We start from the raw sequence: 12,142 nt of genomic DNA, 5'->3' as shown, positions 1-12,142 counted from the left end.
AGTTGTTAGTTGTTAGTTGTTAGTTGTTAGTTGTTAGTTTTTAGTTGTTTGTTGTTAGTTGTTAGTTATTAGTTGTTAGTTGTTAGTTGTTAGTTGTTAGTTGTTAGTTGTTAGTTGTTAGTTGTTAGTTGTTAGTTGTTAGTTGTTAGTTTTTAGTTGTTATTTGTTAGTTGTTAGTTGTTAGTTGTTAGTTGGTAGTGGTTAGTGGTTAGTTGTTAGTTGTTAGTTGTTAGTTGTTAGTTGTTAGTTGTTAGTTGTTAGTTTTTATTTTTTTTATGATATTTTCTGCAAAAAACAATTTCTATCGAAAATTGCTTTTTTGGTCATAGGGAAGGCCCCCACAAAGTAAAAAATTGTAAACATATTTTATTTGAAAACATTTCTTTGTAACGATGCAATCAAATTCAACATCAAAGAACACCTTCTTTCTATAAATGGATGCCTCATCGACAAAACCGAGCCACATCACGTGCAAAAGTGTTGCGCGACACATTTTCGAGACAACATCCCCAAGCCATGCAACACAATCAAATTCAAACGATCCGTTTCTGAACACATTTATTTAAACAAATAAAAGTACGATACAACGTTGGAGATTTACATAAAACTACTAATCTGTCTCGACTTGGGTTTAATTATAATATATCTATGTTTACATATTATATACTCTAAAAACACTACAACAGAAAGACAGGAAGGGAACAAGTAAGGGGGTTTTCAATCGTCCGCAGACGTGCTACAAATGTTCATCATGGAATTTAGATTCTACACATTTCGTCTCTCACTGTGCAAGACACTGATATATCAATCGAATTTGGCACCACAGAATTTTTTACACAGAGCAAAGCTGCTGGGCTTGGAAGCTTAACCATTATCCTTAACACTAGCGGAACCCTAAACGCGAAATTGTTTTTTTTCTTTTTGACTTGTTGAGAATTTGAACACTTTTTGCTGAATACACTTTTTTTTGCTTTACTTTGCATTTGTCGACTAGTGCTCTTCGAAACGTCGTCGTTCGCTTATCGGACATAAAATTGGGCAGTTTTTTTTCGTTTTTTTTCACAATTCGAAACAATCTTTTTGCCTTTCTGTTTGAGTAAATACGCAGCTGTCAAAGGGTGCTGCTGCAGCTTTTTTTTCTCTTCTTCCTAATAGTTAATACTGTACATTTTCTCTCCGTGGCACGTGACGCGTCGCTCAACCGGACCGGCGGCCGTACGGCGGGTACCGCCGGCTCGGGTGCGGAACGTACCCGGTTCCGACGATCATCTCCTGCAGCTCGCCGACCTGCCGCATCGGTTTGACCTGCTGGTGCACGTACGGCAGCGACGCCAGCACGTAGCTCTCGATTTCGCACTCGTTCTGGCCGCGGACGATCCGGAAGCGACCGTTCTCGCCCCACCAGCGGCCCCACGAGTTGACGGCGACCTGGGAAGAAGGAGGGGGAGGGACGTTACTATTACGGACTTCAAAGTCGAGGTTCCTAATAGTTTAATCTCATAGATTTTGAAGTAAAACTGGGTAAGTACAAACTTTTCAGGTTAGGTGAAATGTCAGCTGGTAAGCACAAAATCTGTCAACTCAGTCAACTGTCAAAACTCTCACGTTGCCATGCATTGAATTCTGTCACCCAATTCAATGCATGCAACGCAAACGCCTTCAGGTATGCAACCGACCACTCATGGCACTCACCCAGTACTTGGTCGTTTCGTAGCCGTTGCGCTCCTCTCCCCAGCCGATCAGCCGCACTGAGTGGTACCCGGCGCGCTCATCTCCCGCCGACGAGGCCGCCGAGTGGCGGTAGATTCCGCTCTTGTACGAGAAGAAGTCCCGGTGGACGCGCAGGATGGCTGTAAATTTAAGTAATTTTGAAAATTCTTGAATTTTAAAAAGCTGCAGGATCACGCACCTTGCACCGGTCCGTGCTTCTTGATCTCGATCATGATGTCGGTTTCGTTGTTCAGGCTGAAGGCCGGCCCCATCTTGTACATGTTGGTGCGGTCCACCTTCGTGGGCAGGTCACAGTTGGCGGTGATCAGCGTGTCCGACGGGCGGATCTTGCACGCGTTCTGGGCGGAAATGTACGGGTAGCACTCGTCGTTGACGGTTCTGCGGAAAGCTTTGCATTAGGATCTACAGAGACAAACGAGATGTAGCTGGACTCACCCAACTTTCCGGACGTAGTTCCAGGCGGTATCCAGGTGTCCTCCACTGCAACCCTGACTTCTTCGGACGCAGGAGATGATCTGCTGCGGGGCCAACTGTACGATCTCGCGACCCTTGGACAGGATGGCGAAGCGATCCGACGCAACGGAAGCGGTCGACAGAGCCCAGGAAGATCCGCACCATCCTACGAACAAACAAGTATAGTAAGGAGTTTTATGAGAGCATCAAAACCACTAACCTTGATCCTTGACCTCCCCGATGAAGCCCGGCCAGTACGTGGTGGCGTCAAAGTGCGTCGGCAGATGCTCCTGGCCGTTGGTCAGCCGGCTCATCGACTTGACCTTGAACTTGGGGTAGAACGTGCCCAGTCGGAAGGTCTTGCCCTCGTCGTACTTGTGGCCCCACCATTCGCTGTAGTTTGTCGCCTGCCAGCCGATCGAGCGTTCCAGGTGGTGCAGCTGCCGGAGCAGCGCGTCGTCCACCAGGCAGACGTCGTCCGTGCAGCTGACCGTGCCGTCGTTTTGGCATTTGCTGGCAGAGGGCAATTCTCGGTTAGAACCTCAACTCATCTTTAGGAATTTATACTCACCAAGTGTTACAGTTGTCCACGACCGGCGGATCGAACGGCGTAAAGCTGTGACCCTTGTGGGAACAGGCCTCCTGTAGCGGTTCCGGCGGAACTATCCCCAGACAGACCTCCTCGTAGTCCGGACAGCAATCGCCGTGGTCGCCACGCTCGCAGAACTCGTCACAGTAGCAGAGGGTCGCTGTATAAACATAATTTGTAGATTAGGTTTTACTTCTTGAGATATTGCGGGCTCAACTCACTAGAAATGGGCTGTGCACAGCCGTCCTGTCGGTCGTGGCAGCATTTGTCGTAACGCCGCGAGGCGCAGTACGGTCCGGGATACTCTGAACGGAAGCGGTTAGCTTCCACCAAGCTGAAGATCAGCACAACTGCGGCAAGTTTGAACATGGTGAAGATCTGAAAATTGATACAAAAAAAAAAGCCAGCGTTTAGAGAAAGTCATGCCTCGTCTCTAACCGTACCCATAAATCGATCAACGTAGGCGTTGACCGCTAATTGCCGAACCCAAGCAGTGTGGTCTCAACACTTAATCCCCCTCGAAGTCGATTCATTCAAGATGGTTCGCCAAAACGGCTAATGAGTTGCCGGACCGTTCAAGCACCCTTCGCCGCCGGGAGAAACCCAATTATCGGTCCGGGTCAATGGCCGTTCCCAAACTGTGTGGTGCCACTTGACGCTGTAACGGTTCGCGCAGAGAGGTTCCAGCTGTTGCAAAGTGACCTCGCGAGAGCATTACCGAATGTTCGAGAATGACATCAACATCGCAGTATGTCACGGAACCAAAACACGCAATGTCTGGGGAGATGTCTGCGCTGCAGGTGACCGGCCGCTTTGTCAAAGCAGGCCCCGAAAAATCGCAACCAGGCGATAATCGCATCAAACTTTTTGATGAAGACCAAAATAAACAGCAACGCGAGTTGGATGCTGTGCGTGTGAGCAGTGAGTGGTGAGCGGGTGAGTTTGCGGGTGGAGTTGAGTGTCACCGGCTGTTTACTCTCTCCAACGGCGGGGGTTTGTTTTGTTTTGTTTTGGTATCCACGCGGATGGAGAGGTAATCCCATTGACATTGACTGACATTCTCTGATCGACGGAGCAGGCGGCGGGTTTGGTCGCGCTGGACGGAGAAGACGCGCCCGCCGGCTGTGAGTTTTGCTGAGTAGGCGATTGAGACGTCCTGCGACGCTACTGTGCGCTGATTTGGAGCGGACAGCCGTGAAATTGCCTACTTGGATGAATTTCATTTGACAGGCGTGCCAAGATCGATAAGTGACAGGATGTTTGGCGAATTCTACAGTGTGGTAAGGTTCAGCAGAGTATTCTTTTTAATAGATTGAAGATCTTCTTTATTTAATCTCAAAATCGCGCCGTCAATTTGTACCGTCATGTACCCAATTAACGCCCGTCCTGTTCCGCTCAGACGTAAATATTTACCTCCTTTCCGCAGTCTACTTCACAGCACGTCAATTTGTGTGCTCACTAATCAGAAGTGGGCAATTTCGCACCAAAGTGCAAACTTCTTGCTGGTCAAACAACCTCACTCCGGTGGGCAGCATGCAACCAGTGATGCACTCACCGTTTGGCTCACTGGCCAAAAATAGCGGGTTCAAAGAGGAGACTTTAGTCACTTTAGCTTCTGACTTTAGGACTTAGAAGTGGCCCATCAATCAAATCAAATTTACCGCGGCTGCTGGCCGCGGCGAGCAGATGAAATAATTTCTACGCCTTTAAAAATAAACCATTGTCGGTTCACGGCGAGGATTATCTCGTTGGATTACCTCACTTTTCGTTTTTTTTTATTGCGCTGAGAAAACACGGAAAAAACTGCGACAGCTAGAACATGAAAACGCACCTCCACCTTGACTGTCAAACACCAAGGTTCTCCATTTTCAAGGTGCACCAACTGTCAAATTTCCCACTTTCCGTGTCACACACAATTACCCTCTTACCAAGACCAAGAGATTGCACTCTGCTCTCGGGATGTTTGAGCCTCGGTTCACCAACCAACCAAATTCCGTGCATTACAACGGCTGTCAACGCAGCACTGACGTCTCAGTCTAGAGGGAGAGGAATTTGTTGTTTTTACTACCTCATCAAGCTGCGGCGACGACGACAACGCTGATGATGTCTTCTTCGGTAGCAGCAGCAGGGAGCGATGGGAGTTTTGTTTTGCCAAATGGGACGCTTGGCGGCCTCCCGTTGGGACCAAGGATTGCGAGATTGGGAGGGAAAATTGTGTAGCGATCTCGTTTTGCACTGGGTGTTGGAAAATTTGAGAACAGAAACTTTTCTTTATTTAAAGTTTAATATTTTTGTAAAGACCGAATCAAACCTAACCAATAAATTAAATTCGAGATTTGGTTAGGGAAAATTGGGATTTTTGGAAAGTTACCGAAATATTGACCACATCACAAACAGAAAGCTGCAAACATGAGTAAAAATTTAAATTTAAATTATTTAGCTGGTTTGTCAGCGTTATGGTAGACCAAACAAACTAATACAGATTTGAAAGCACATTTTCTTCCAACCAAATTTCGAAAACCTACTCCAATTACGACTGAATTACTTGAAATTACTGTCATTGGTTGTAACTTACGAAGTACACTCAACCCCTGGTGGTTGGTCACTTTTTCGTTTAACACTTTTTTAGTTTGTACCCCGTTGGTTGGTCAAAGTCAAACTAAAATGTGACGAACTGTCACTTTTTACACGGCGATCACGCACATTATCAAAACAAACGTTTGCTAGTGTGTGTGAACTCCGTGTAAAAGGGGTGTCAAACTAAAACGTGACCCCGTTCGTTTGACAACAGTTGGTGTCAAACCATCGGGGTTTGAGTGTAATTAATAAATAACGCAATTACCAGTCGAAAACGCAGGATATTTTTGATTAATTGCCAGTTCGAGTGATACTGGACACCCCAAGTACAAACTCGATTATCTTAAGTTTTTGCAAAAAAAAAAATATTCCTTGGATATCGTTTATTCAGATAATCGAACCACGAAAAATTGTTGCCGTCTTCTTTTGATTTTTCTTACAAATGTCTGCAAAATTTTACTACAAAGTATAAAAGTTTAAGGGTCAAAACTGCGGCTTAGGATATTAGTTATTCAAAATCCAATCACCTAAATTTAACAAATTGGGTACTTAAATTGAGCTTCAGTTACTATTCTTATATCAAATATATCAAACACAACTACAGTTGTGTTACAGACTCGATTACCCGAAGACCTCGAATAAATATCACTTCGAATAGTTGAATCTTTGGATAATCGAACCACGATTTTTTGCGTTTTCTTTTATTATTGCTAGGCTTGAATAAGGCTTTCTACTCAGAAATTTACTACCACATTTAAAGTATGTTTACATGGCAGCTGGCGTTTGTTTGCATCAGATTTCCTATCTCTTTTTAGCAAAAGTAAATTGTCAGGCGATTTCTAGCTGGTTTTTTTGACAGACCGCTTGATATGTCAGCCAACATACTTCGCAGGGCAGTGACAGCTCGAGTTCGATCATTGTTTGCATCAGGTCAATGTGACAAGAAGTTCGAAATTTTTGGGTTAAATTATATTTTTTCACGGGGCCTAGAAAATCTCTCTTAAATATTTTTTAACTTTTAAATCCATTATTGCGGCCAAAATGGGGGCATTGAAAAACTGAAAAAAATGCTAAGTATGCATAACAAAATAAACAGCTCAAATGTGGTCACAGAACTCCAATTTGATGTTAAAAGCAAGAAAAAACGATTTTTTTGGTTCATGATTCGATTATCGGAAGCACCAAACAAACCTACGGCTAATCGAATTCAGAGTCTGGACTGTATTGAATAAATATAAATAAAACCTCTGATTCGTGACAGTGATTCTTTACATCTTATAGCAAAGATTCACGATATCGAAGAGGATGTAGGCAACTACTATGTTAGTTGTCGGAGAATTACATCATTCTCTCTGAGCAATTCTCTACGAAATCGGTCTTTTTTTTTTCAAATTTTAATTTTTGTATTTTTTAATTCGACAGAAACTTTTTTGGTGCCTTCGGTATGCCCAAAGAAGGCATTTTGCATCATTAGTTAGTTCATAAAATTTCCCATACAAATTTGGCAGCTGTCCATACAAAAATGATGTATGAAAATTCAAAAATCTGTACACGGAGAAAAAAGAGTTCCCAACATCGTGAACGAGCGTTCATGAAAATGGGAACCCCGAACAAAGTGTTCAAATCCCATGGTACGATTTTGAAAAACGTACCATGAAATTTGAACACTTTGTTCGTGGTTCCCATTTTCATGAACGCTTGTTCACGATTTCGGGAACTCTTTTTTCCCCGTGTATCTTTTGAAGGAATTGATTGATCGATTTGGTGTCTTCGGCAAAGTTGTAGCTATGGATATGGACTACACTGAGAGAAAATGATACACGGTAAAAAAAATTTGGTGATCTTTTATTTAGCTTTTTGTCACTAAAACTGGATTTGCAAAAAAACACTAATTTTAGTTTTTTTTTTATTTTTTGATGTGTTGATATGTTAAAATGGCAACTATTCAGAAATTTCCAGGTTGTGCAAAAAATCTTTGACCGAATTATGAATTTTTGAATCAATACTGATTTTTCAAAAAATCAAAATATTGGTCGCAAAAATATTTTAACTTCATTTTTGCAATCAAAAAGTACTTAAGTGAAATTTTGATAAAGTGTACCGTTTCAAGTTAAATCCATTTTTTGGTGACTTTTTTGAAAATAGTCGCAGTTTTTCATTTTTTAAGTTAGTGCACATGTTTGCCCATTTTTGAAAAAAATATTTTTGAAAAGCTGCGAAAATTATCTATATTTTGCTTTTTTTGAACTTTGTTGTTAAGACCCTTAGTTGCTGAGATATTGCCATGCAAAGGTTTAAAAGCATGAAAATTGGTGTTTTCCAAGTATCACCCAAACAACCCACCATTTTCTAACGCGATATCTCAGCAACTAATGGTTCGATTTACAATGTTTAAATATGAATCATCCGTGAAATTTTCCGATCTTTTTAAAAAACATTCAATAATACGCACTTTTGAAATGTTAGTCTTGGTTTGAAAATTTTGAAAATATTTTTTTCGAAGCGATCGGAAAATTTTATATTTTGACATTGAAAATCGGACCATTAGTTGCTGAGATATCGACATTAGAAAATGGTGGGTTGTTTGGGGAGACTTAGAAAACATAATTTTTCCTGTTTTTAAACACTTGCATGGCAATATCTCAGCAACTAAGGGTCGTATCAACAAAGTTCAAAAAACAAAGTATAGAGAATTTTCTCAGCTTTTCAAAAATATTTTTTTCAACTTGAAAACGGTACACTTAATTAAAATTTCAATTGAGAACTTTTCATTGCAAATTCGATTTTACATCAAAAATGAAGTGATTATTTTTTTGTGACCAATATTTCGATTTTTTGAAAAAATCAGTATTGATTGAAAAATTTATAACTCGATTAAAGATTTTTGCACAACCTGGAAATTTCTGAAAAGTTGGCATTCGATGTCCTCTAAAACATATCAAAAAATGAAAAAAATTAAAAATAGAGTTTTTTTTGCAAATTAAGTTTTAGTGACAAAAAATTAAATATAAAATTACCCAATTTGTTTTACCGTGCATCATTTTTTCCAGTGAAGTCCGTATTTATACCTACAATTTTCCCGAAGTTATCAAATCGATCAAAAACTTCCTTCAAAAAATACAGATTTTTGAATTTTCATGCATCTTTTTTGTATGGACAGCTGCCAAATTTGTATGGAAATTTATATGGACAAACTAACGATACAAAATGGCTTCTTTGGGCATTCGAAGGTACCAAAAGTGTTTCAACCGGATTAAAAAATACAAAAATTAAGATTGAAGAAAAAATACCGTTCGTAGAGAATTGCTCTATTATGGAATGAAAATAACTTTTATTTTTGTCAACCTATTTTTTAAACAAAAAATGTTGTAAGATATTAACCCCTTTCGTTCAAGATCATAACATAGATTTTTTCAAAGGTTTTTGTTTACCATTAATGTTGATCACTTTTTGATATATTGTCTGATTTGAATGATAGCGTATAACATTATATATTTTTAATATTTTTTAGAAAGAGCATGTTTTTTTAAAGGCGGTTACGCCATTGTAATTGATTACGTTTCACTCATTTTGACCATTGAAATTATCGTTCTATACAACTATATTGCAAAGTATTTATCAAAACCAAAATCAGAATAATTTTCAAAAAAAAAAATATTCCCGGAGTTCGCCAGAAATTTGTATCTCTGAAAATTGGTCGCTTATTAGTTTAAATGTTTTTCTTTCTGTTGAAAATATCAACCGAATTCCAAAATAAATTAACTGTTTTTTTGGTAATGATTCTTATGTATTGAGAATATTTAGTATTTTCAAAACGGAATTGCAAAATTTATCATTTCAAATCAATAAGTTTGATTGTCGTTTGATCATGGCGAATAATTTCTAAACAACAAAGTATTTAAAAACGTTACTTAATCCACCTTTAGGTGGTTGGTGCCTTCCTCACATTCATAAAGTCAATACATCCAGTAGAAATAGCAACATTCCCCCTTAACCTGTTTAACAAATCAACTTTATTACTCATTTCTTTTGATAGGGTTCGCAGACCTTCAATATTTCTGACTCATCGGCAAGGTCTGATAAAAAAACCTATTCAACGATAGTTCGCATGGAAGATTCAGACAATATTTCTATCACAATATTCGAAATCCGGCCTCCAAGAAGTGTATAAATAACACTTAAGTGTTAATAACTTTTGATAGGGTTGTCAGATCTTCGATGTTTTAAACTTATTTGAAAGGTATTTCAATTATCTAACTAACTACGGGTTGCATAAGGGACCCGGACATCATTTGACAGGGTTGTCAGATCTTCAATGTTTTGGGCTCATTGGAAAGGTCTACGAGGTCAAATTAATAAGTTCATTTTTCGAGTGATTATAAAGCCTTTCCTCAGTAAGGTGAGGAAGGCAAAAACATTGGAGTTTTTCTTATGAAAATCATTTATAAATTTAGCATGATTTTTAATTTAAAACCAAATACTATTTAAAATAGGCTCAAATTAATTGGCGACAACTTGCCATTTTCATTTTTAACGACTCGCAATAAAACGTCCAACACTTTTCAGTGCCATAAAGCTGATTGAAATGACATAATCGAGTCCTTAAGACTGCGACAACTGGTGGTGCTACTCAAGATTAGTCAACTGTGTGAAGACTTTATCTGCTATAGCGCCACCACCTCCGCAATGACTCACCGAGCGTATGAGTCGGAGTGAGGTTCCATTTTATTCCGGGAAACGATCGCTGAATGTGATGTGTGTTTGTACTATTTTGAGACTAGCGGATGCAAAACGATGAACTGCTTAGTAGACAGTTGTCACCAAACTGACATTGAAAAATTGAGGTTAAGTTTGAATCACGACTGTTTTGTCACATTTTAATAAAATTTATGATTTTTGCTTTACACCTTGATTATTTTGAAAACAATATTTTCCTTAAATTAAAATATTTGATTTCAACCATCGATACACCCCTCGTTCGCAAGCTAATTTTTCCTCGGCTCAGCTGGCAAGGTGGCGACGCGACTCGTGAGGCGTTCGTGCGTGATTTTCACGTGTTGGCTGCTGCTGCTGATGAGCAATGTGCCGCAACCAGCAGCGATGATGACGCCAAAAGTGTCACGACGACGGCGATGGCCAAGTTATTGCTTGTTTTGTGCAATAAATTTCGGCGTCGACGCGACGCACGGTTGAAAGAGATGCCCAAAACCGTGTCACGCTGAATTGCCGGCCTGGGGCAAAATCGTTTAGCAGATCGGTGCGTTTTGGGTTTTCGGGAAAATCGGTTATGAGGAAGTGTGAACTTCATTCGCGAGATTATTCGAGCTAATATGACGGGTTGGTTTAGGGTATTTTAAGCTCAATTATGAAGAATCAAAAAAAGAATTTTTCACTTTCGAAGGCAAATAATGTCTTGCCACCCTGCAAGCAGTGAAAAGAAAACATGTCATCTTTCAAATTGACAAGAGAAGATATGAAAGTAAACAAAAAGCGTGATGAAAAACGTGACGAAAAACTTAAGCTACTCAGAAATTCGTCAGTGCTTGACCTGCTAGGTTAGTTTTTTTAGTTTTCTAAACGCTTTAAACACAAAGTTTCTGGTTGATTTTTTTTTTTGTAATTTGAATTTATTGCTCTAAATATGGATGTCTAACTAAAAAATTGCTACCATCCGAACTTCTGGAGCAACATCTTAGCAAGTTTTTAATTTCTACTATTTTTATTTTTAACTTATCCACAACAGGTCTTTGATTTTTTTTAAGGTTAATTTCAGTTTATTTTTTTTTGCTGGAATTCGTACTAATAATAAGTGAAATGCATAATACCTTTGAATCTGAACTATTTGTAACATTTTATCCAAACAATACTCAACTTTCTCTCATGAAAAATATTTAAAAATGTTTTTTTTTTCTCAAAAAAGTGTAAAAAGATTATATTCAAAGCCATTTCTCGTTACAAACAAGCTTCAAAACATAAATTTTAGCATGCTTGTGTTAGTCCGTTGCAAATATTTTTCAAGTTTTTTGAATATCAACTTAAATTTTAAGCCTTTCGAAAAAATAAAACTTTTGCCGTTTTATAAAGTTTCACAATCAGCCAAACTCTTATTTTCTTAATGTCGATATTTCAGCAATCAATAGTCCGATTTTCAATGTTAAAATATGAAACGATCGTAAAATTTTCTGATCTTTTCGAAAAAAATATTTTAAATTTGTTTTAATCAAGCCTAACATTTCAACGGGGCGAAATATTGAATGTTTGGCCTGTTTTAAATGTTAGTTTTGATTCAAAAAAATTCAAAATATTTTATTTTGAAGCGATCGAAAAATTTCACCAATGTTTTATTTTTTAACATTGAAAATCGGACCATTAGTTACTAAGATATCGACATTAGAAAATTGTGAGTTGTTTGGGTGAGACTTAGGAAACATCAATTTTCCTGTTTTTAAATCTTTGTATGGCAATATCGCAGCAACTAAGGGTCATATCAACAAAGTTCAGAAAAGCAAAATATTAAACATTTTCTCAGCTTTTCAAAAATATATTTTTCAAAAGTGGGCAAACATGGGCACTAATTTTAAAAAGTGAATAAGTTCAACTATTTTCAAAAAATTACATAAAAATGGCTATAACTTTAAAACGGTGCACTTTATCAAAATTTCACTAACGAACTTTTTGCTTGCACATTTAATTTTACATCGAAAAATGAAGTTGAAAAACTTAAGCGACCAATATTTCGATTTATAGAAAAAATCAGTATTGATTCAAAAATCCATAACTCGGTCAAAGATT

The 12,142-nt window shown here is 38.7% G+C and overlaps 1 protein-coding gene across 9 annotated transcripts in view; it reads right to left on the bottom strand.

The window, feature by feature from the left end:
• Positions 1 to 541: 541 nt before the first annotated feature.
• The window catches only part of LOC6041172 (uncharacterized peptidase C1-like protein F26E4.3), a 68,403-nt gene continuing 56,802 nt past the window's right edge, over positions 542 to 12,142 (bottom strand). For 6 of the 9 annotated variants that reach the window (XM_038262570.1, XM_038262574.1, XM_038262576.1 and 3 more), the window contains 7 exons: positions 2,995 to 3,151; positions 2,756 to 2,933; positions 2,405 to 2,697; positions 2,167 to 2,350; positions 1,910 to 2,109; positions 1,693 to 1,850; positions 542 to 1,428 (listed from right to left, as the gene is read on the bottom strand). In XM_038262570.1, the coding sequence (XP_038118498.1) occupies positions 1,198 to 1,428; positions 1,693 to 1,850; positions 1,910 to 2,109; positions 2,167 to 2,350; positions 2,405 to 2,697; positions 2,756 to 2,933; positions 2,995 to 3,142 (1,392 nt within the window). In that variant the 5' untranslated portion in view covers positions 3,143 to 3,151 and the 3' untranslated portion in view covers positions 542 to 1,197. Of the gene's footprint in view, positions 1,429 to 1,692; positions 1,851 to 1,909; positions 2,110 to 2,166; positions 2,351 to 2,404; positions 2,698 to 2,755; positions 2,934 to 2,994; positions 3,152 to 4,701; positions 4,726 to 4,841; positions 5,009 to 12,142 lie in introns of those variants that run through there. The other 3 variants (XM_038262568.1, XM_038262569.1, XM_038262577.1) reach the window with 2 other exon arrangements.

Source organism: Culex quinquefasciatus, chromosome 3 (assembly GCF_015732765.1).
Source record: "Culex quinquefasciatus strain JHB chromosome 3, VPISU_Cqui_1.0_pri_paternal, whole genome shotgun sequence".
NCBI classification, from domain to species: Eukaryota; Metazoa; Arthropoda; class Insecta; order Diptera; family Culicidae; genus Culex; species Culex quinquefasciatus.
This window is presented reverse-complemented; position numbering and strand designations above follow the sequence as displayed.